This window comes from Podarcis tiliguerta (genome assembly GCF_965153285.1).
Source record: "Podarcis tiliguerta genome assembly, chromosome: 6".
In the NCBI taxonomy this organism is placed as follows: Eukaryota; Metazoa; Chordata; class Lepidosauria; order Squamata; family Lacertidae; genus Podarcis; species Podarcis tiliguerta.
In genome coordinates this window covers 92,112,175-92,137,616 of record NC_139539.1, presented here as the reverse complement: position 1 = coordinate 92,137,616, position 25,442 = coordinate 92,112,175, and the positions used below count along the sequence as shown (strand labels likewise).

Below are 25,442 nucleotides of genomic sequence, written 5' to 3'. Positions count from 1 at the left end.
TAAGGAAACCAAGGAAACCTTTCCCCATCCTTATTTTACTACCAGTGAATGGAGACTTATTTGATGCAACTTCTGGAAACGCTGAGTAAAACATTCAATTATTTTCAAAGCTAAGTGTCTGTGATTTATTCTAGCCTAAGCATTTTTGTGGGAAACATTTGTTTAAAGGTAAATGAGGGCAAATGAAGATCTAGCCAAGTTTTAATGTGCTTGGCACAATTGCCATTGTGCTTAACTCTTCTACTGGACCTAGGAGCGCTCTTCCAGAGCTCTCTTCCCAACAAGAACAAGCACTGGAACCATTGCATGGAATTCTTTAAAATACGAGGCTTCCTCTAGGCTACTGTTGCCTCTGTCACTCTACACACTTAGAATTAAGTAGCAGGGCTCACAAGGTTGTATTGCAGGGGGTTGGACTAGACGACCCTCAGGGTCCCTTCTAACTACGATTCTATGGTCTCCCTCTCCCCTGTGTTAACATCCCAACCACACAGCAAACCACAACCAGAGTTCACAAGTGTTCTATCCCCTCCAAGGAAAAATTTTATTTTTACTCCACACTTTCTTTTACCCCATTCCTTCTGACAGTCGAGCTGTCTTTGCCTATTCACTTTTACCACACACCCTCCTTCTGATTTCTGTCCTGACTTCAATAGGTTTTGCTCCAGGAGCATCTTCAGTACCGATTCCATGGAACAAAAAGTACTTTTGAGCATGTGCAGAGTGCTGTTATCTCACAGTTGCAATCTTCAGGTGTTTAACACTCAGGAGCAGATGCTTCAGAATGAGGAGTTAGCCCACAATCCTCTTCCCCTCCACACACAAAAATATACACCCCGCTTTCCTATCTCTGCCCTTTCCCCTTGCTGCAGTTAAATAAATGCATTTATTTCCCTTTCATTATAATATCTTACCAGCAAAGTGGAAGAATGCCCTTCAAAATTTTTTAACTGTCAATATTGATGCAATTTATTAATAAGAGAGAGATTGGAGGGCTGAACCAAAAATTTCCCTAGCATAAATTCCTTCTGCCCTCCACTCCCTCCAGACTACAGTTATAACTCCAGTTCTTTCTTATATTTCTGTGTTTGAAGCAAGTAGATCCTACTTTGCAAACATTGAAGCCATGTTGTTTATTGGTCTTTTTTTGGTAACACATAGGAAGCTGACACAGCAGGTCTGAGCATTGGTCTACTGTGATTAAGGCAAGACACAGAACTGCCAAGTTCAGTTCTTTTCAATGCTTGTTACATTATGCCTGGTAGAAGACAACTAGAATGGTGTGGTTGCCTCTTGAGACTAGGGAGTCTGTGGTGCAAATTTGTGCAGTTTTAAGTCAGAAGCAGACTTTTGGGGATGACTAATTTCCCCAGTTTGGTCCCCGATCAAAGTTGGGCTTTTGTTGTAGCAGCATCTGGAACCATTCCTGCTTTTAAGTCTCGCTGGTGCTCCCAGTGGATTTGTCCTCTATAGCATAATTTTCCGTTATGACTTCATTTTCCATTAACACAACACAACGTGGAACATCTAGCAATAAAATGTCTGGGATGGCAATGACGCATGATGTCACAGGCAAGGCCAGAGGCTATTGTTCCACACGGTTCTTTCAACATTATGGTTTTGAACTCGGCAGCACATTCATTTGGAACGGCGGATAAACTTGCCAGGGCAACCCCCCCAAAATGCTGTGCCCCCTTCCCACTGCGTTGCCACGTAAGGTCCACAGTGTTCTTTTCTGCCTTGTCTCTGCTTACCAGCACCAAAATACTTCACTTCCTTCTGATTACTGATGTGCATTTTCAAGTGTTATTCTATGATGTGTATTTAAAGCCTAACTTAAATACCACTTCTGACAAAATTCTATTTCGCTGCTCTTTCTGGTGATTAGAGCGTTCTTGCTATGCAATTTATTACATTGTCAGAAGTAGCTCCTCTGTAGAAGAAAAATCAATTTTATAGTGAGTGAGGCCAGGGTTTTGTGCTATATTTTTGCATTGCTGTCTGTCTCTCTGCCTGATAGAAAACAAAGAGCCTCAATTGCAAAGGCTGCACTTGTGTGCAAATCTAGTTGTTAAAGTCATACCATGTGGCTCCCCTTTGAGGATCCTCATACCGCCATATACTGGATGAGGCTGTTGCTTTAGCTGCTCCAGCATCTTTCTCATCACTAGCTTCCTACTCTGCTATTTTGATGCTGTTTCCTTCTGCTATTTTCCTTATGAGCTTCCACGACATCATTTATAGGCTTGCCACTTGGACTCTTTGTCCCAGAATGACTCCCAAGTCTGTAATCCCCCCCCCCCGCTTTATAAATTACCCCACATACAGGCCTTCGAATCCATTTCCCTCCCAGTTTCCTTTCTTTGAACGCGGCTTTAGTAGACACCGTCCTCTTCGTTATGTTCCGCTAACCTGCTCACTCTGCAAACGGAGCAGAATGCTCTTCCCACCCTCTTAATTTCCTCTTTTTTGATTCCCGATCAAGCCCACACCATCCTTGGGACATTTCTGTCTTTTTTAAAAATAATTTTAATTAAATTTTCATTTTATAAAATTCATTATCCACTTTACTTCTTTTGCTCTTAAGAGCTTAACGACCCCCCCCCCGTCCCCACCTCTTGGTTTTCAAAGTTCATCTTTATGGCATAGCATTTATATATTTTCCAATTTAGGTTTAACTCATTTAGAATATCACAATTTTTAAATAAATATGAAAAGGTAAGAACAATTATCATTACAGTCATAACTCATGTTACGTTTGCTTCATGTTACGTTTTTTCAGTTTGTGTCCCACGGCGGCCCGGAAGTACAGTGGTACCTCAGGATGCGAACGGGATCCGTTCCAGAGCCCCATTCGCATCTTGAACAGAATGTAAGGCGCGACTGCGCGTCTGCATGTGTGTGGGTCGCGTTTCGCCGCTTCCGCGCATGCGCGTGACGTCATTTTTACCGTCTGCACATGCGTGAACAGCAAAACCCGAAAGTAACACACTCTGTTACTTCCGGGTTGCAGCGGAGCGCAACCGGAAAATACTTATCCCGAAGCGCATTTATCCCGAGGTATGACTGTACCGGAAAGGGTTACTTCCGGGTTTCACCGCTTGCTCATGCGCAGAAGCGCTAAATCGTGCTTTGCGCTTGCACACAAGCACCAAATCGCACCACGCACCTGCGCAGATACGTCGCTTCAGGTTGCAGACTTTTCATGCTGCGAACGGGCCTCTGGAACGGATCCCGTTCGCAGCCAGAAGTACCATTGTATAAGTCTTCCTACAGCCCTGCTAATGTTGTTAGTTGTTTACAACGGTTCCTCAGATATTGTATAAATTTGCTGCAGTCTTTTTGGAAAGCTTGATCACGCTGGTTTCAGATTTTTCCGGTCAGCTTTGCCAATTCCACAAAGTCCATCATCTTCCCCTGCCACTCTTCTTTGGGGCATTTCTGTCTTATCCCTACATGTCAAAGGGAGACAACTGCTCTCCAGCCTGACCTTGTTCACTGTCAGTGGGGTCTTTGGCAGGTACGCACAGAGGTGTGGCATAGTTGTCGCTGCCTCCTCACCCATGTCTTCCTTGCTTCTTTAAAACACATGGAAACAGCAGCCTTAAAAAAATCCCATGTGGGGCCCGGTTGGGTGGGCAGACCATCGGCAGGGTGTGCCTCGCAAGCCACAGGATATGGCCCGGCCTCTGTTGCTTTGTCTCCTGGTCTCAACACTGAGTTAGGAAAGAAAGAGGCTCTGCCTACTCTAGGGATGGCTCTGTGAAGTACAGGCAGCGTTGCTTGAGCTCAACACTGTCGGACTCAGCATTAAGTCCTGGAGATACTGTTTTTTTAAAAAAATCCCTGTGTCTGCTCTTAATCTTTCTCCAAACAGCAGGCACAGAACGAGGGTTCACCTGCATGTACCCTTAATAATAAATAGGACCCTGCTTACATGTGCCCAACCGATACGTGGCTGACCATCAGTGAGGGCCCTCAAGCCCAAAAATGTTTGCCAACCCAATGTAGAAAGAGTAATCCATGTCTCAAATCTATAAATTTTGTAAGTTTTATTTATCTATTTATTTATTTTGCTTCGTAAAATTTGTACGCCACATTTTGTAAAAACATGCAAACAAACTACAATGTGGATTACAGAAGACCAAACAGTAAAATGGAGAAAAACTCACAACTATACTTTAAAATTTACACAAGTTAAATACCAAAACAGATTAAAATTACCTCGGCTTTCTAAGCATCTCGGTAGGCTTGTCTAAACGAGAATGTTTTTAGCAGGCCCCAAAAGGAGTACAGTGAAGATGCATGCTTGATCTCATTTTCCCATTTTAAATTTACCTTCACTTTTTGTCATGTTCCAACTAATAGGTGTTAAAAGTGACAATGGATGTTGTTTTATATCTTCCCACCTTCTCCGCACTAATGTCTAGCATCCTCCTAATTATTTCTCTAATACGTTGATGTGCTTGTAAACAACACGTTTTTCCGAATGTTAATTACTGTTCCCTGCTGCTGTTCTCAGAATAATTAGTAGAGATAGTGAAAGTTTATATTAAATGTGGGAAGATTGCCGTTATGATTTTTCATGCGGTTGTTTTATTATTATTATTATGTTGTGTAAATTATGCTTGTAATGTTGTACCCCACCCTGGGATCTTTGGATAAAAGGTGCTAGATAAATTTAATAATAATAATAATAAATTTTACCCCACTTTTCCAATGCATGTTTCCACTCTTCAAATTCCCTCACTATGATACAAAAAGCCATTAACCTACCTTGACTAATCTTTTGTCCTCCCCACTAAACCCAGTGTCCTCTCCTGCCATTCTCCAGTTTTCTATGGCAACTTGCCACTTCTGTAGATTATTACCCTGAGCAGAAACAGTGCTGGAAGGAGAGGAACATGAAGGCTTAGAACAGCCATAGGCAAACTCGGTCCTCCAGATGTTTTGGGACTACCACTCCCATCACCCCTGACCACTGGTCCTGTTAGCTAGGGATGATGGGAGTTGTAATTCCAAAACATCTGGAGGGCCGAGTTTGCCTATGCCTGGCTTAGAAGAACATGTGATCATTTCATGTATGTGGCTGGAATCTGCCATAGAAATCTTGCTTGTGATATTTCCTAGCATGCTTCTTAGAATCATAGAATCATAGAGTTGGAAGAGACCACAAGGGCCATCGAGTCCAACCCCCTGCCAAGCAGGAAACACCATCAGAGCACTCCTGACATATGGTTGTCAAGCCTCTGCTTAAAGACCTCCAAAGAAGGAGACTCCACCACACTCCTTGGCAGCAAATTCCACTGTCGAACAGCTCTTACTGTCAGGAAGTTCTTCCTAATGTTTAGGTGGAATCTTCTTTCTTGTAGTTTGGATCCATTGCTCTGTGTCCGCTTCTCTGGAGCAGCAGAAAACAACCTTTCTCCCTCCTCTATGTGACATCCTTTTATATATTTGAACATGGCTATCATATCACCCCTTAACCTCCTCCAGGCTAAACATGCCCAGCTCCCTTAGCCGTTCCTCATAAGGCATCGTTTCCAGGCCTTTGACCATTTTGGTTAAGATATAATGGTCAAGGGATACTGAAGCATGCAAGAGTACCCAGCGGGTAATCCCACTCAACATTATCAATTGCCCTCTTTCTTCTGCCGCAATGTGCCTGAACGCTGTCTTTCATCTATTAACTGGAGTGTCTCCTTGTTTACCTTTGCAAAGAAAAAAAATGCCAGCCATCTTAAAAGGTTGCTCAAGCAGCGGCCTCCCGAGAGTGCAGAATACTGTAAAGGTCCTGCACAATTTTTAATGAGCAGATTTAACTGCCGCAGCTAACCTCTTGCCTCAGGCATCTGTTTTATGCTGTTAATAAGGTCACAACTATCATCAGATTTGAGTTTGGGGACCTAGTAGTATTGAGCAGAATACAAAATACACACGGCGTGGAAGGAGGAATAGGCGTCCATAAGCAACTGAGGAAGGGGAGAGTAAAACAGACTTGTTTTGAATTCTATATGCGATACTCAAGAGATAGAAAGTGGAGCGAAAATTCCAGGGGCATTGCCACAGATTAATGGGATGGCATCTGAAATTGGAACATGTCAGAAGTGAAACTTTATGCTCAATTCTGCGATTAAAATAAATTGTGTAAATGGGTGTAAATTACCAGTTGTGCCAATTTGCTATGATGGTGATGATGATTTATATCCCACCCATCTGGCTGGGTTTCCCCAGCCACTCTGGGCGGCTTCCAACAAAATATTAAAGTACAGTGGTGCCTCGCAAGATGAAATTAATTCGTTCTGCGAGTTTTTTCGTAGAGTGAGTTTTTTCGTCTTGCGAAGCACCACGGCGGGGAGGGGTGGGGAGAAGCAGGGCAGCTGCCGCAGCCGGTCCTTGGACTCACCCACGCCTTGTGGACACCGCGCAACACGGCTGCTGGAGGGTGGCGGGGCTCAGGAGCGCGACTCCTGCTGCAGCGCTGGCTGCTGGCGGCAACGGCTCCTGAGGGGAGCGCGCGAGGGCGGTGGGCAGCGGCGCGAGGCAGCCGGAAGGTCTGAAGGTCAGCCGGAAGGTGGGAGGGAGCCGGAGGAGCCGTCAGCAGGAAGGTGGGAGGGAGCCGGAGGAGCAGGGAAGCGAGCGAGCGTGCGTGCAGTGACCGTCGCCATGACACGAGAGGCAGGGCTGCTTCGTCTAGCGAAGCAAGCCCTTAGAAAAATCCTTGCGAAGCACCTCAGAAAACGAAAAACCCTTTCATCTAGCGGGTTTTTCGTCTTCCGAGGCATTCATCTTGCGGGGTACCACTGTACAGTAAAATACAGTAATGATAACACCTTGGAAATATTTAGAAATACTTTTTGGAGGAAATTGTGGTTCTTTGTCACATGATTAAGATGGAGGGTTACAAAACTCAGTAGCTTTCACAAATATTATGATTGCTGTTTTTTTTTGGGGGGGGGGGTTTAATCCTTTCCCCACTCATTCCCAGACATCCATCTTGCTCAGGGTTCTATGAGGCGGATACTCAGAGATATTCAGAACTGAGTGCTCCATTCTGTGTTTTCTATAATCCCAGGGCTGCAGTTCTTAGATTTCCTGTCTATATTAATTTGTGATAGGTGGATGCATGGATATAATAATGGTGTCCAGGATGTCACCTGCCCAATAGTACAGAAACAGAAGCTGAACATGAGGTCAGAAAGAGGATTTTTCAATGAAGACTTTGATATTTATGCACACCATAATTATTCATTCAGATGACTGAAAAGTTTCCATTTTAAGCTGTAATAAGCTGAATTATAGACCAGTATTAACTGTACTTTTTGAATTTTGACATCATGTTGGCCACGGCATGTCACTTACCGTAATTTTGTTGGTTAAACGCTTTTGAACACATGACACAATTTATTTCAATAGGGCCTTTGGCTATCAACCATATATTTGGGGCATGGCAATTTTATTGGATTCAAGCGGGGAAAGATCTGAGTGTACATGGCAGCTAAATATCATTTGGAGACAGTCTTATAGCTTCCTCACTTTCTATGTATAGACAGGGATTATTGTGCAGATGTTGCTTATGGACAGGAAGCTTGGCCTCCTTCTTCCTGCTTGCCGTCTAGGGTGTGTTTGAAGTCAGCTGTACAATGTCCTGCTGGCCTGCTGTGCTTCCCTTTTAATAGCATATGTTTGATATGGAGCCTGCTTGCATTGGCAGGCCTCTTATGTTTGATAGGCTCTATGTGGAGGATGTGGCTTGTCACGACTCTATGAAATGAGGAAAGGAGCTCGGATGAGAAGCAGTCTGTTTTTAATTTTTATTTGAGCAAGACAAAACCCTTATCCTTAACACTAAGGCGTGCTTCACGTATGACATTTCTCTTACCTGGATGCATACTGGTAGGGGTGGGGAGGTGGGAAATAAACATTATTTCGGACTGTTGTGACAGCCAGTTGACCAATCAAATATTGTTAGATTCACAGTGAAGCCACGAATGCCACTGTGGATGTAGCACAGGCATCCCCAAACTCAGCCGTCCAGCTGTTTTGGGACTACAATTCCCATCATCCATCACCACTGGTCCTGTTAGCTAGGGATGATGGGACTTGTAGTCCCAAAACATCTGGAGGGCCGAGTTTGGGGATGCCTGATGTAGCATATCACTGATACAACCTTGTTATGTTACACAAATTCATTTAACTTTTTTTTTTAAGTGACATTATTAACTAATTTGCTGTTGTAGCTATCATAAGTATCAGATATATCGCTTCGTGCTAATATTATTTATTTATTACAGGTTACATCAATTATTTAAAAATAGCTGTTCTTTGTTTTACTGGTCGTTTGACCCTAATCCTCTTTTGACCGTTCAAGGTGTCCAATTCTAGCAGATATTCTGTTTCAGAATAGGTCAAGATGTCATGAACAGTCACTGTTGTCGTAGATTTTCAATGTGACTAAGTTTTAATTTATATATTTTTTAACAGGGGCTATATGTGTATTGTCCCTGTTCTACCTAATTGCAAATTCAAATGTGTCCCTATCGTGTTTTATGACTTCCTTGATATTGTATGTGGGCTTGAACTGGTCTGTGACCGAAATAATAAAATTCATTCATTCAGTGTGTATCCTGCATGTGGCAAAATGGGTGTATTCACTACCTTCCCAGATGATAGGGTACATGTCTTTCCAACATCCATGTCAGGGGGAAACATCCTGGCACAGCCATTAATTGGCCCCAGTTAGCTTGTTCAAAGTGAGCAGAATTTAGAAGTGCTGGAGAAATGGAAGTTTTAATAATAACTGCAAAGAAAAAGAAGGCAGAGGCGGCTTTTGTTTTTAAAGACTGCGTAAACCACTTTTGGGATGCGGGTGGCGCTGTGGGTAAAAGCCTCAGCGCCTAGGGCTTGCCGATCGAAAGGTCGGCGGTTCGAATCCCCGCGGCGGGGTGCGCTCCCGTTGTTCGGTCCCAGCGCCTGCCAACCTAGCAGTTCAAAAGGACGTCAAAGTGCAAGTAGATAAATAGGGACCGCTTACTAGCGGGAAGGTAAACGGCGTTTCCGTGTGCGGCTCTGGCTCGCCAGAGCAGCGATGTCACGCTGGCCACGTGACCCGGAAGTGTCTTCGGACAGCGCTGGCTCCCGGCCTCTTTGAGTGAGATGGGCGCACAACCCTAGAGTCGGACACGACTGGCCCGTACGGGCAGGGGTACCTTTACCTTTACCTTTTTAAACCACTTTATTTTGGTGAAAGATTACTCAGAACAGCTATTTAATTTACATATACATTTATTCCAGTTTTTATCGTATGCTCTCTGCATATGTTAATTATTAGTTGCTCTGTTGTTACAATCAGTGGTGGGGTTTTTTGAGGAAAAATAGATGCCGGTACGCACCACACACCAACCAACACCCCCCCACTCACTCCCCCCCCCCACCTTTGCCTCTTCCTCCTCCTCCATCCCCGCTGCTTCCTGCGGAAGGCACAGCCTCCTGTTGGTGCTTTGGTGCAACCCTTACGATTGCCAAAGCTCCTTCCAGGAAGGTGCCTGACGATCATAAAGGTTGCGCCAGAGCAGAGGCGCTTTGGCACGACTCTTGCGATCACCAGAAGGCGCTTTGACGACCGTAAGGGTTGCACCAAAGCACTAACAGGAGGTGAGGAGGGGGAGCGAGTGGGTGGGGGCAAGCAAGGTGGTGGCAGTACGCCGTAGTAGTAGTAGCAGTAATAATAATAAGAATAATAGTAATTTATTATTTATACCCCGCCACTCTGGGTTGCTTCCAACAAAAAATTAAAAATACATTAAAACTTCAAACATTAAAAACTTCCCTAAACAGGGCTGCCTTCAGATGTCTTCTAAAAGTCAGATAGTTGTTTATTTCCTTGATATTTGATGGGAGGGCATTCCACAGGGCGGGTGCCACTACCGAGAAGGCCCTCTGCCTGGTTCCCTGTAACATCACTTCTCGCAGTGAGGGAAACACCAGAAGGCCCTCGGCGCTGGACCTCAGTGTCCTGAACGAGGTGGGTGGAGGCGCTCCTTCAGGTATACTGGGCCGAAGCTGTTTCTACCGATGTGTACCAACAGAAAGAAAGCCCTGAAAGTTAATCATAACAGAAAAATGGGCCAAATAAAGAAATGCAGTGGGAACAGTTGAATTCACACTAATTTCATTTCTTCATTTAAGGTGCTGGTTTTAACCTTTAAAGCCCTATACGGCCTAGGACCCTCGTACCTACGGGACCGCCTCTCCTGGTATGCCCCACAGAGAAACCTACGCTCTGCAAATAAAAACATCCTGAAGGTCCCAGGCCTCAGAGAGGTTAGGCTGGCCTCAACTAGAGCCAGGGCTTTCTCGGCTGTGGCTCCAATCTGGTGGAACACTCTGTCACAAGAGACTAGGGCCCTGCGGGACTTGACATCTTTCCGCAGGGCCTGTAAGACAGAGCTGTTCCACCAGGCCTTTGGTCAGGGCGCAGCCTGACCCCCTCCTCTGGCAATCTGCACAAAATCTTGCTTAATGGTTGCCATCAATTTGATTTTAATTAAGTTTTATAATGAAAGGTTTTTAGAATGTTGGATTATTTTGATTGTTGTTAGCCGCCCTGAGCCCAGCTTTGGCTGGGGAGGGTGGGATATAAATAAAATTTATTATTATTATTATTATTATTCATTTTCCATACTCGTGGATAGTAAATGTGATAAAACTTAGCAATTCCTCTTTGGATTCCTTTTGCACAGGACCAGCGCTGACTGTTTTTCTGCCTCTCCCTTATCAGGTTTCTCTGGAGAGCGTTCAATTTGCACAGCCTGAGACTGTGTACAGGATTTTTGGAGACATGAGACTGACACACTTGCGCTCCGCACTTGCCCTTCCCTGCTATTTTTAGGGCAGCTGGGGAAGAGGGGCTCACCTCTAAGGCAGTTGTGGTAATTAATGCCTTGCTGAAGGGTTAAATTAAACAACTTTGCTGAATTTTGATTTTTTAACAAGTTTCTTGAGTGTGGCAGATGTTGATTCATTTCATTGTGGCTTGCAACTTGATTTTGGGATTGAAACATCCTTAGATGCTATAGTGATATGACCTGTGCCAGGAGAAAGATGTGGAGTGTGACTCTTTTGTTTTGTCATAGAGCTCTCAGTGCTACCAGCTGTAATCAACCATGGTGCCCTTTCAGAACTGCTTTGCTGGTGTAGGGCAGGGATACAGTGCGCAGCTTGTTTTTTTTCCCCAATATAATTTTTATTCAGTTTACAAATAAAGTAATACAATTCATACATCCATTCTCTCTCTCTTTTTTTTTTACTTCCCTCAACTTGGCTGGTACTCCTTCCCTTCTTAATTTCCTACACATTTCTGAGATCTCACCTAATTGTTTATAAATTAAATCTTGTTTCACTCAAATTCTAACCTTTCTTTTTTACAAAGCTTCATTAAAGGTTACAAGCGTTATTTGTTTTTCACTTAAATTATGCATATATTCTGAAAACTTTTCCCATTCTTCAGTAAATCTCTGATCTCGTCGATTTCGAATTCTTCCTATCAGTCTATCAAGTTCTGCAAAGTGCATCATCTTCATTCTCCATTCTTCCAATGTTGGTAACTCTTCTTGCTTCCATTTCTGAGCTATCAATATTCTCGCTGCTGTCACTGCATATAACAATAATTTCCTATCTTTCTTATTTATCTCATTCCCTACAATACCAAGTAAGAGTGCTTCTGGTTTCTTAACAAAGGTATATTTGAACATTTTTTTCAATTCATTATATATCATTTCCCAATAACTTTTTACTTTCTTGCACTCCCACCACATATGGTAAAATGTACCTTCTTTATCTTTACATACAGTGCGCAGCTTGAGGGTAGGTCTGAGAAAATACTTCTGGAAGATATCTACTCTGCCCCATGGATGATAGTTTGCATAGGCTACCACTGGGATGCATCTTGTCTTCTGTATTGTTTAACTTCTAGACTGAATCCAACTAAGGGGAAAGCAGAGTAGATTTTTAAAGAATAAAATCTGATTTTTGATTAGTTTTTTTTTAATTGCACACACAAAGTTTCTCTTAAGGGTTTAATGGTTCAATGTAGCTCCCCATCCCTCAACAGTCAGTGCCCAGCAGGTTAGTAATTTCTGCCCTAAGCTTTTGAGACCAGAGCATAGTGTATAAAAATGATTTATAAGTATTATAGATAAGTCAACCCTCTCCTATTCACCTAGAAGATCTCTTAACAGTCCTTGTTTATAGCCCTTTTAGGTTTTCCAGTAGTGTTCCTTTTCTGAAAATAAGGTGAATGATCAGTGCATGCTTTCAGAAAAAAGGAAACCAGCATCACTGTGTAAAGGTAAAGGTAAAGGTACCCCTGCCCGTACGGGCCAGTCTTGATAGACTCTAGGGTTGTGCGCCCATCTCACTTAAGAGGCCAGGGGCCAGCGCTGTCCGCAAACACTTCCGGGTCACGTGGCCAGCGTGACAAAGCCGAATCTGGCGAGCCAGCGCAACACACGGAAACGCCGTTTACTTTCCCGCCAATAAGCGGTCCCTATTTATCTACTTGAACCCGGAGGTGCTTTCGAACTGCTGGGTTGGCAGGCGCTGGGACCGAACGACGGGAGCGCACCCCGCCATGGGGATTCGAACCGCCGACCTTTCGATCGGCAAGCCCTAGGCACTGAGGCTTTTACCCACAGCGCCACCCGCGTCCCTAGCATCACTGTGTACTCAGGTACAAAAAGGTAATAAAATTGCTTCCTGGTAATGTTTGTGTTGCATAAGCCAGGAGCACGGATTGATACCGGATGTTCTACCATTAGCTAAATCTTAAAAGGGAAGTGCCAACTGTACAGTTCAAGTTCTAATTAGACCGGTGAAACAGTGGTATAAGAAACTGACCCTATGCTATATGTGTATGCAAATGAATTTGCATGTACTTTTTGTGCCCTCCCGTCCTTCCCATGTCAATTTTCAAATCATATTGATGTAAGTTAGAGCTGTGGTAAATATTCACATGTTTCAATAATTGGGCAAACAATGGTATTTTCAGTCTCTCCCTCTCTCTGAAATGATTCCAGAAAAAAGCTTAAATTATGTGACTTGCAACTCTTTTTATTTTCTGTTTACTGCTGCTATTTCCTGCTGTTGCTTCAGTACTGTTGGTGCCATTTTCCCCCCATGTCAGCCATTTGGTGAGCTACGCATGGACCATGAAGATTCTGCAGTTCTACACAGCAGGCAGATTTGGCTAGTGATGATGGCAGTGAGAGGCAGTAAATTAAGAGTGAGGACAAAGCTCCTGGGTCATCATTGCCCTTGCTCTCAGTAAACAGAAACATTTGCTCTCTTCTGGAGTAACCTCTGAAAAACTATGAGGTAGAGCTATGTGTGCTTTTTGACGCTGTAACCCGAAATGTGAAAAGCGTCCCTTCCACTTCAATCATCCTAGTGCATAACATTGCCTTCATTTTGAAATGTAATATGACACTCATGTGTCATATTAAGAAAGGTAATAAAAACTTTTGCATCAAAAGGCCCCCCCCCCAAAAAAATGAGGCTTGGAAATGAATATCCAGTATCCTTCCCTATTTCACCTAACCATTATATTGTTCATATATCACCATATTTAGCGGAAGTCAAAGTGAAAGACAGTGAATCTATGATTACGAGAGATCAGAGAACAAAATAATAAAAATCACGATTGAAGACTGAACTAGGCTTATCCTCCCATCTGTCTCATTAAAATACTTAACTGTTCTCTGTGTTTGTCTTCCTGAAAATCAGCTTAGCTTCCTGATTTGTGCAGAAATGTTGAGTTGCATCTGTGACTGCTTACAAATTGATCCAGTCTGTGAATGTGGTTTCCAAGAGATAAATGTCAGAATCACTCTTGGAAACTTTGTTCTTTGTACAACACTCATCCAAGACTCTCTTCCCTTACATTCCAGCTCCTAAATCTGGTCAGTTCTCATTCAAAAGACCTTTTAATGATGATACTAGCAAAATAAATGTTTTAAAAGGCAACACTCCTTTTGACCTTATTTGTTCTTATGTAGCTTGTCAGGTCTGATTTTTTTTAATAATAACAATAATAAAAATAATGATATTATTGATACCCCACCCATTTGACTGGGTTTCCCCAATCACTCTGGGTGGTTTACAGCATATCCAAAAACATAATAAATAATGATATTATTGATACCCCACCCATTTGACTGGGCTTCCCCAATCACTCTGGGCGGTTTACAGCATATCTAAAAACATAATAAAAACATCAAGCGTTAAAATCCTTCTGATACAGGACTGTCTTCAGATGTCTTCTAAAAGTTGTGTAATTCTTTATCTCTTTGACATCTGAAAGGAGGGTGTTCCACAGGGCGGGTGCCACTACCGAGAAGGCCCTCTGCCTGGTTCCCTGTAAGCTTTTTGCAGTGAGGGAGAAGAAGAAGCTACAAGAAGAAGCGTCAGACAATTTAAGGGACCATCTCTTGACTTTTCCTCAGGTTTTGAGTTACTAATGGTGTGCTTTAGGGACTGGACTCTATTAATTTTCCATTAACCTATGACAGCCTTTAGGAATCATAGATCTGGGCACTCCACAATTTTAGCAACATCACTGCAATCAGCTTAGGCAGGTGTGTTGCAGATGAATGTGCAAATGGTTTAATTGCCTTGGTGAATGCTTAACTGGAATGGAATGGGGGACTCAAGAGAACGCCATCTTGAAAGTGCTTCTGTGCCAGCTAGTAAACATGAGCCATGGACTATGGACTCTTCTTCACAACCATAGAGAAAGTTATTATTTAATCAAAAGCCAAAACGGTTGTGGCTTTTTGGCTTTTTCCAATCCTGGACACATTGAAACTGAAAAAGTGACCTTTGCTTCCACCTCTCTTAATTATTTCCACTCAGCCGCTCTACTGTCATGAGTCATCTCCATGTGACAGCAGATATGTGTCTCTATCGTTTGGCTGTCCTAATCTCAGCACCACCTTTTAGTATCGTCACCAAAAGCTTGTACAGAAAGAAGGGATTTATCTTGACTTGCCGGAAGCTTCAGTCGCGACTGGATTCATGGTTCCAGGTTGTTCCAGTGAATACCAAATCCCGCTTGCTTGCTTGCCTCCAGTTCCACTTAGAGCTCCTCTGAGTTAGCAAAGACATGGATCTATATTGACCCTGTTCTCATACAAAAATAATGACTTCATTCTCTTTGCTGGAAACTGGCAGTAAGTATTTCTTTCCATTATTATAAAATGCTTGGATAGAAACATCAACAATGAGCCATGCATCAGACTCCCTTGAGAACTGAAGATACCAGAGACGGATTCCATCCGTGATGATAAATACTTTGGCTACCTGTTTTGAAACACTTCTAAGCCATGTTGGGGCTATAAACTGAAAGTACTATAGTATGAAGCCCAGCCACTGTTAAACTAAGCCAAAGTCTTTCCTTACTGTTCTATTTTCAGTAGGTGAAAGCAACAAAAGCCAAATCCTATGCAGGCATGCTTACTTTTTTTGGCGGGGGCTGGGGGGGGATTACTGAAGTCAATAAGATCTCAATCAATCTTTATTGCGTCCAAAGACCAGACAGCAGAATTAATAACAGCAACGTATACTACATCAGCATCAAGGGGCGGACGCTGTAGATGAAATTAAAAATTCCCGTTAAACTTATTTACATTAAAAATAGCACTTCTTCAGCTAAAATCCATGATCCAGAGTTTAAAGTCTAACCTTTTAACCATTTCCCAAATGCAAGAGAACTGCTAGAACATGGGTAGCCAACATGAAACTCTCTAGATATTGTTGGACTACAACTTGCAAGTTCCTTGATAATTAGTTATTCTGGCTCCAGGGACACCTGGAGTTTGTAAACAATATGCACAATTTGTAAATGAGTCTTTTGACTGAATGAAACACAAATATATGTGGGATTTTCTGTGTGGCAGGGGTGAGACTAGATAAATTGTGTGTGCAAGTAACTTCAAATCAGATTAGGACAGCCTCCCCATACCAGGTGCTACTCCTGCTATAGAGTTATAATCCAAAATATCTGTTGGGAAGCAGGTTGAGGAAGGCTGGATTAGGAGATGAAGAAGGAGAAACCTGACCACTGGTCCAGTTAGCTAGGGATGATGGGAGTTGTAGTCCCAAAACATCTGGAGGGCTGAGTTTGCCTATGCCTGGAATCATACAACCAGCAGCAGATACTGGATGTTAAATGAAGCTGGTTTTAAGATGTCAAAGTCATGCTGATCTAGATAAGTGTGTCATTTGGTCTTATACAACTTAGTTATTTGGGAGCATTGGATGAAAAGAACAACACCCAAGCCAAGCTTCAATTATGGGGAAGGACCACTGGGGGCGGAAAGCCTCATTGTGCTGTCTCCCACTAGCACAGTTATTTTGTTGAATCTCGCCCCTTATTTTTTATTACTTTATACACTGTTTATATGCCAACATGGCTTCTAATCAGTATATAGTCAATTAGAAAATATAAATGATATAAAATAAAATCAATTATAAAATCCATACATCATTAAAAGGGACGCGGGTGGCGCTGTGGGTTAAAGCCTCAGCACCTAGGACTTGCCGATTGAAAGGTCGGCAGTTCGAATCCCCGCAGCGGGGTGTGCTCCCGTCGTTCGGTCCCAGCGCCTGCCAACCTAGCAGTTCGAAAGCACCCTCGGGTGCAAGTAGATAAATAGGGACCGCTTACTGGCGGGAAGGTAAACGGCGTTCCGTGTGCTGCGCTGGCTCGCCAGAGCAGCGATGTCACGCTGGCCACGTGACCCGGAAGTGTCTCCGGACAGCGCTGGCCCCCGGCCTCTTTGAGTGAGATGGGCGCACAACCCTAGAGTCTGTCAAGACTGGCCCATACGGGCAGGGGTACCTTTACCTTTTATACATCATTAAAATAACATAGAATAACAATTCCATCAGAGCATTAAAACATCCTTAATTAAAATTCATAATAAAGGAAGCCAGTCAAAAAGCATGACAACTAAATGTAGTTAAAATACAGCTAAAAACAATAAAATCAGAAGTTCAGGATCAAGGGAATGCTTGCTAAACAGCTATGGCTTCAGGAACTAGTTGCGTGCCAATATTGATGAGACTTCTTGTAATTCAGCTGGGAGGGCATTCTGGAACGCTAGTGCCCAAAATGTAAAAGCCCTTTTCTGTGTCACAAGTCAATAATGAATTATGGTCAGCACCAGGTTCGAGAAAACTTCCAGAGAAAACATACAGCCCCTTGATGAAAAAAGTATAGGAAACTGTAAACAATTGTCCCCCAACTATCCCAGGCTTTGTTTGATGTATCTTCAATTTCAGTTAAATGAAGATAATAGTGCCACTGTATTCTGCTCTGGTCAGACCTCACCTGGAGTACTGTGTCCAGTTCTGGGCACCACAGTTTAAGAAGGACACTGACAAACTGGAACTGGAAAGAAGATTCCACCTAAACATTAGGAAGAACTTCCTGACAGTAAGAGCTGTTCGACAGTGGAATTTGCTGCCAATGAGTGTGGTGGAGTCTCCTTCTTTGGAGGTCTTTAAGCAGAGGCTTGACAACCATATGTCAGGAGTGCTCTGATGGTGTTTCCTGCTTGGCAGGGGGTTGGACTCGATGGCCCTTGTGGTCTCTTCCAACTCTATGATTCTATGATTCTAAGAGAGTTGAAAAAATATTTCCTTTTGACTTACTCCTACAGCCAATTTTTATTTTAGAAAATAGTGACAGCATGAAATGGGTCTCATCAAAGGACTTCCCTGCATGCCACAAAATTGCTTGCATTTTGTAGTTCCTGGATTGTTACCAAGTTTTTTCTCAAGTTCTGAAACCAGGCACAAGACAGTTGATTGCCTCCTAAGCCTCATCATTCCATCTTGTGTCTTCCAAGTCTCCATCTACATATGTTGGATCACACAGCTATAAGGATGTCAGTAGGACACAAGCAAGATCTTCGAAGGCAGGGAGGTGGCTATATACAGGCTATAATGCAGGTTACAATACAAGCTATATTGGGTACATCCTAAGAGGATCTGAAATATGAGAATTGATATTTCTCTTCTTCTTGTCTACGGCCAGAGAACTGGCTTGCACTGGTTGAGAGGCCAGAACCACTAATCCCAATTGTAGAGCTTTCTAGAATGTCCTGTTGGTAGTTGAAATGAGTTTTCCAGATGTGGTGAAAGTAGCAACGGAGCAAAGAAGGAAATACCGTATTTTTTGCACCATAACACTCACCTTTTTCCTCCTAGAAAGTAAGGGGAAATGTCTGTGCGTGTTATGGAGGGAATGCCTACGGGTGGCATGCCTACAGATTTTCCTCCTCTAAAAACTACATGCGTGTTATGGTCGGGTGCGTGTTATAGAGCGAAAAATACAGTACTTTCTTCCCTTTGGCAATCTGGTAACTCCTTCCTTCTCTCCCTGAATTCCCCTGTGTGGGTTCTAATGGGACTGCTGACTGAGAAGGGAGAACTGTCAGTGAAAATGGCAAAGCCAGTTTTTCTCAAAGGGTGTGTGGCAGGAGAGAATGGCAAATGTGTTAGGAATCAAAGGCAATCAGCGACACATTTAAACATTTCAGTGCAGTATAGTATTGAAATCTCTCTTTTTTAATTATTTGCAGAATATGGATAGATATCTTTTCAAAACCAAGCACCGCTAGGAGTTCTTTCCTTTTGTTTTCCAATGCATTCCTTATCAATAGAAAATTCGGTATGGTGCAAGTAAGCAAATTTTAATTCTTAAAATGTGTCCTAGAGAAAGAAGTTTGAGAATCGCTGAGCTAAGCATTCAGAGATGGTAGCTTGTATATTAATCATGCCTTGGTTAATGAATGTTTTGACCAGAAATATGGTAACCATTCCTCCTGACCGCTTCACTTAGAAAGTGCGAGTTGCCAGGCTCAGTTTTTCAGTTGATAGCGGTTACTGAGCACTTGATAGGAGCTCAGCATTTTCTCCTAAGTTATGGTTTCTCTGAGGGATGGTGATTCATTGTGATAGATTAGAGAGAGCCTATTGATTAACTTTAAACTAATATTGCTTGGCTAATAGTCCACTGAAGTTATGTAATCGAGTGAACAATTCATATGATATGTTTGTCTAGGGTGCACAATGAGATGGTTATATTGAATATTCCAGTCCTGCCGTAGATGCTCAGATAATATAGCTCCCCAGAGAAGAAAGTATACCAAGCGATTCTTCTGCATATCCCACCTACATCCAAAGCCCAACCTCTTGGTTATGTTTGAAGGTTCCTGAATATCAAGTCAAGAGTAGTCATAGTACCAGGTGACCTAGACTGTTGTCAGTCTTAAAACTCCTCCGGGGGTGTCTTGCAGCCACTCTCAGATTACCCCTCATTTGGGTTGTGGCTGCCTCCGCAAGTGAAGCTGTTTTGTCTAGAACAATCTATTAAACAAACTATTTTGATAATTTCTTAGTGTACAATGGTAGTGGCAGCCGTTGCCTGTCTACATCCACTCAGAGATTAAATTTAGTTGGCCTGAAAAGATTGTGAAAGGCAACAAATTCTTGCTTCTAAAAGCGGTTACACCAAAGCACACACGGGAATACATAATTTATTTCGATATAAGCTTGTATCAATTAAGTGATTGATTTAATAAGGTAGCTTTTGAAAGAAAACCTATTAATATTAATGCAAATGTAATCTTGTCTAAGGCTTTGCCGCCAGGCTTGCTTAACAAAGTCATATGGACCAATTTTCATGCATCATTGTGTGATGCTGAGTAATCCAGACTAAACCGCAGCGAATATGGATGAGACAACAGTGAATCACTATTAGGATACTTGGAAGAAAAATTTCCCAGCAGCAATATGCCAGTTTTATTTCTCTTCCGTTTTTGATTTTCTTTTTCTCACTGACTCTGATGAATTGAATTGACTTTTGTGCGAACTTTTCCTTTTCCTTTAACATAGAACCAGCAGAACCAACAAATAAAAATATTTTCTTAAAAACTAGAAAAGAATCTTTAATCTTTATTAAACATTTTAAAACTTCCCTATACAGGGCTGCCCTCCTTGGCTCGGGGGTCGCATAACTCCATACCCTCCGACATTCCTCCAAAGGAACAGCGGGACCTTCCGTGACAGCTTCTGTAAATCTGTGACTCTCTCTGGAAAATAAGGACACTTAGAGGATCTGAGTTAGTACCAGTAGGACTGTGACATTTGTTGCTATCCTGTAAATAGCCCTGAGTTGATTGCTGGTGGGAAGAACGCAAGTGATCCCCCTTTTAGGATACAAAATTCAATACAGTGGTACCTCGGGTTAAGTACTTAATTCGTTCCGGAGGTCTGTTCTTAATCTGAAACTGTTCTTAACCTGAAGCACCACTTTAGCTAATGGGGCCTCCTGCTGCCGCTGCGCCGCCGCTGCACAATTTCTGTTCTCATCCTGAAGCAAAGTTCTTAACCCGAGGTACTATTTCTGGGTTAGCGGAGTCTGTAACCCAGACTCTGTAACCCGAAGCGTATGTAACTTGAAGCGTATGCAACCCGAGGTATCACTGTAATGTGCACTCGCACACACAAGTGAACTAGTAAGGATTGTTACGATATCATTGGCAATGCTGATTTATCCTGTTCTTTTTCAGAGTAGGCTATGGCACTGCCTAGCCTGCCCTCTCAGCGTTCTGCAAGCAGAAGGCCCCACATTCAGTGGGATCTCAGATATTTCTTCCAGCAAGGCTGTTTTCTGTGCCCCTTTTCTGGTGGGAGAGGGAAACCAAATATAATGTGTGGCCTTGCTTGAAGAGAGTATTTTGGAGGCTTCAATACCATCACTATGCAACTGATAAAAAAGCGATAGCTTAAGAATCTGTGATGGATTGGTCTGTTTTTATTAGTCTGCCAAACTGCATCATTCTTTCAAATAACCAAACTCTTTTTTTATTATTATTCTGCGAGGTTTGCCAAGGGCCTGTCAGCCTTTCCATTTGAAACCCCATATTTTCTGGGGTTTGTGAGCACATTGTTTCAATCTGGTCTGAAACTTGGCTTGTGCCTATTAGCAGATATGTTTTCTTAGCAAATTTAATATGGTAAGCTGTTCCTTAACTTGTTGAGGTGGCCGTTTTTCTTTTACTTAACTAGATAGGGCTATTACTTTCCAGTCTACTGACTCCAATTAGATTTATGAAAACAAAAACCCTGCTCACTTTAAAAATATGCACATTCCCATGTTTCGTTTGCCACAAGATCTGGCCTCAAGAGTGGTCTGCTTCTTTACTTTGGTCAGTGATTGACTAAACACCACCTACCTCCCTCGCGTAACTCCTCCTTTGTGCATATTTTCCTTTAGTGTATTTGCAGGGTTCTTCATTTCAGCTGCTCTTTCCTTTCCTTTCCTTTCCTTTCCTTTCCTTCATTCAATTCATATGCATCACTGGAAGAATTGCTGCATTGAGTCCTCATGGATTTGGCATTACTTCTGAGTACTATTCTGGATCTGAAGATAGGTAACAACGACTAAAGATTAAATTGTTCAAGGACTGAACTATATCCAGTCCCTGTTGCTTTGAAGCCCTCATCTTGATGCACCCTATTTTTATAATCAAGACTCTTGTGGGTATCAGTTTAGTTCTACTTGATCTTATGTGGAAACCAAAGGTACTTTCACGGTCTATTTTTAATTCATGGTTACAACATGAGAGGCAGAAGTACAATTTGCCCGGCACTTAATTGGTGGGATTTTTTCTTCTGTTTTTTCTTCTTTTTGTCACTTCCTGAAAGTCTGCAGCTGAGATCTGAAACCCAGGAACTGAAAATTAGCACCACAAGCTGTCTCTTAATCACAAGAGAGAAGGATCTGTATCTGGGTGCCAACTGTGCTTCACTATAAACACAGAGTTGATGTAAGATGATGTAGAATTGAGTCTGAATGGTACCTGTTGAAGAAGAACGTTTGCCACCTCTGGAAGGAAGTTGCTTGGATGGTAATCTTAACAAGTAGGAGCATGTGCGCCGAAGTAAGTGTAAGGTGAGGTAGCTGAACGTGAAAGGTGGAAAATGAATGTATTTAAAAAGCGCTCTAGCCCCCCTGCACTTTTTCAGAGATCTGTGTCGGTGCAGGATGGTGATTCTACAAAAGTGAGAGCTAGTTTGAAGGACTACCATTGGTGCTATCAAGTGAAAAGCAAGAGGACTTTGGAAGAAGCAGATTCGGATTTAGGGAAGCTGCTTGGAACTTACCGATGGCAGACTCATCCCAGACTTCTGTGGAAAGTGGCCAAGAGGCCAGATGCAGCAAGGACTGCCGAGGAGCCTTTGACAGTGTCCACGTTAATTGCTGACAGTCACCAAGAAGACCCAGAAGAGAAGGCTGTCATGCCAGCAACAAGGCCATTTCGGGTTCCTTTCTGCAGATCTTTATCTGAACCTGCCCCGCACTGGAAAGAGAGGAACACAAAGGCACTTCTGCAACCAGAGTCTGGGGAGCAGGACAGTTATTTTGTCCGTGGCTTCTTTTCTACAATCTCCAGCAGCTTTTCTAAGGTGCTGAATCGGAAGGGGGAACAGAATGCTGCCGTGACAAATGAGGGAGTGGAGAGTAGTCAGATGGATTTGACTGAAGGTATTATTTTTCTACTTTCCCTAATGTTCTGTAAGGGTGAGTGAATTACTTGTTTCATAGGGACTGTGTTAGTGTGCAGTGTCCTGTCCCCGTCCCATCCCCCCCGAAATAGCCAAGGTTTTTCTGCATTTCCATTGGTCATTTTGTAAAAATAAATAGTATGGAGAAGCTGATTTGTGTTCTCTGATTTGGAGGGGGGGAGAGAGCTAGCCTTTCCTCTCCGATGTATTAGCTTATCAGTAGCTGTTTAGTGTTGACCTGTTTGTGTAGCACAGGCAATGACCCTTTTGCACATTTGAAAGGGTCATTGCACATTGCACATTTTGCAGATTCAAAGTATGCACGACTGTGCGCGCATGCATTGCCACAAACCCAGAAGTGGCAGGAAAAGGGGGTGGGGATGTTACCGTGCTTATCCGTACTCTGCCATCACACACAATAACCTGGAACCCCACCCCCACCCAAACCAAGGGCTGCATGTACAGTATATACTGAATACACAAAGTAATACAGTTTAATGGTGTCATACCATCTAGTTGTGTAGTAAGAAGGTGAGTTTGTAAATATCCCAGTTTGTTATTAATCAGCACAAACATGGTTGTTTCGATCGAGGGATTTTTACCTGGGTGCTAAGCTGTTGCAGCAAAGGTGATTGGTGCAAATGCTTGTCAGGAGTTCTTCAACCGTTTTAGTGTTTTCTGTCACATTTTGATACTGCCGCTATGGGGGCAACACTGATGGAACGGTTTCTGCTGTGATTCAGCAAAACTGTAGGCCCAGCTTAGGGAGAGCCATATATATGTACAGTTAAATACTTTGTTGAGCTTTCTGCTATCCTGTAGCAACTTGGGTTGCAAAAGAGGCAAGATACATTTCAGCTTAAAATGTTCAGTTGAGAAGAAAGCCGTCTCATTCAAACTGCAAAGAAACAATTATTAAGCGTTTCTCTCTGTTTTCATTGAGGACTTGTGCCCCTTGGCTGGGGTAGGTCCATGGCCCAGTAAACATGCTGCTCTCAATTTGTAAAGCACAATAGCCAACTAGGTGATACACAACAAAATAAGGAGCTAGTGGGTGCAGCAGCTTATAGCACCGCTTAATTTTTCACAATATTTTCAATTACTATTCTTTCCACATATCTCACTTAATGTTGTTTTTATAGAACGACATGGTATTGTTTGGAGTCGATGTGTATGCTTATCTCAAAAAACAAAACAGGAATCACAGTTGAGTGTGATAGCTATCTGCACAAGAGTATTAGAGCACAGTGTGCTAAAGGAGAGCAGATGCCTGGCATTTGTAATGACACGATGACATTTAAAGCTTGCTACTGGGAAGCCAAAGGCACAGAGGAAAATAATGCTGTCTTTAAATTGCACACTAGGCGCTGAAACTGAACCAGTTCATCATGTGAGATTTATGGCTTTGTAATCAGTCAGCTAAACTGATGCATGCTAAGATGCCAAGCAGAGGAAAGTTGTAAAGGTTTGGCCAGTTGGGATTGCGGTCAGCAAACATTCTAATCCCCAACTCCGGATTTCAGATAAATCTTCTCCACTGGTAATTTTAAAAAGGTTTCTTAAAAAGGGAATCAATCTAATTTGAACTGTTACTGATTCAACTGTGAAACATGGCTGTAAGGTCTTCCATTTAAAAATCCCTGAATACTTTTGATTATCTCATTAAATTGTTGGAAACATCTGGAAACCATTGAGTCCATTGCTGGACTGGTCCTCTGCAATCAAAAGTCCTCTGATTATTATGAGCAGCTATGCTGACATGGGCATTTAAAACCTCTTAATCACAGTCTAGTGTGCTCTTGTATTGGGTAACCCTACAATTACTAGAAATAAAACAGTAACCATCAAAACTAGACACTTAAGCTGCACTTGAAAGTGATTCTTTTTGGCTGTTTGTTCTCTGCAAAACATTATAACGCCCTCCCATCAGATGTCAAAGAAATAAACAACTATATGACATTTAGAAGACATCTGGAGGCAGCCCTGTTTAGGGAAGATTTTCATGACTGATGTTTTAATGTATTTTTAATCTTTTGTTGGAAGCCGCCCAGAGTGGCTGGGGAAACCCAGCCAGATGGGCGGGGTAGAAATAATAAATTACTATTATAATTATAAATATTGCTAGAACTTGCAGAATAATTTTTCTGAATTCTGAGTGCAGAAGGTTGTTTTTTTTTTAATTAACACTTTTAGAATAAAACAAGCAAGATTTACTAGCAAAACCATGGGGGAGGGAAGAATGCTGGCAAAAGGAGTATGATGGATTGCCAAGGTGTCATATACTGATGTTGGTTTTGTTGTAATTTGTTTAAACTTTTTTGTAATCTGTCCCGGGAACCTGTTGAAGGGCACAGTAGAAATCAAACATACCTGTATGATAGGAGATAAATATATGTGTACAGTGCCATTTGCTGTCAGGCAAAAACTTTTGTATAAGGCAACCAGGTTTTTAAGAATTGGTTCACTATTTGCAACAAGTTGTTCACTCCAAGATAAAAACTGCTATCTGATCCTCAGCCCATTGATATATAGAGGGAAGGAGGTTGCAGACCAAGCCTCTTCTTGGCTGTCATGAGGCCTGGAAGAAGCTAATCCCAGTGACCATCTGACAGGCCCCATCTGACAGTATGTGAACATCTGTAAAATTCAGTTCTATTCAGAAACCAAAGGCGGTGAAGTGCAGACTTCTGGCCCCCAAAGAGGCATTTATAGGGGAGCTCCACATCATTTGCATCATTTGTCCATTGTACACAGCTGCCCAAGTAGGCTGTTGTTAGGAGCCGGAGTCAGGAGTAAATCAGAAATAA

The 25,442-nt window shown here is 42.6% G+C and overlaps 1 protein-coding gene across 10 annotated transcripts in view; it reads left to right on the top strand.

Annotated features, from left to right (window-relative positions):
- RASAL2 (RAS protein activator like 2) overlaps positions 1-25,442 on the top strand; it is a 241,459-nt gene that overhangs the window by 51,417 nt on the left and 164,600 nt on the right. For 5 of the 10 annotated variants that reach the window (XM_083446246.1, XM_083446244.1, XM_083446247.1 and 2 more), the window contains exon 1: positions 21,347-22,615. The exons of 4 other annotated variants lie outside the window; for them this stretch is intronic. In XM_083446246.1, coding sequence (XP_083302372.1) covers positions 22,051-22,615 — 565 coding nt within the window. In that variant the 5' untranslated portion in view covers positions 21,347-22,050. Of the gene's footprint in view, positions 1-21,346; positions 22,616-25,442 lie in introns of those variants that run through there. One more of the 10 variants, XM_083446245.1, reaches the window with a different exon arrangement.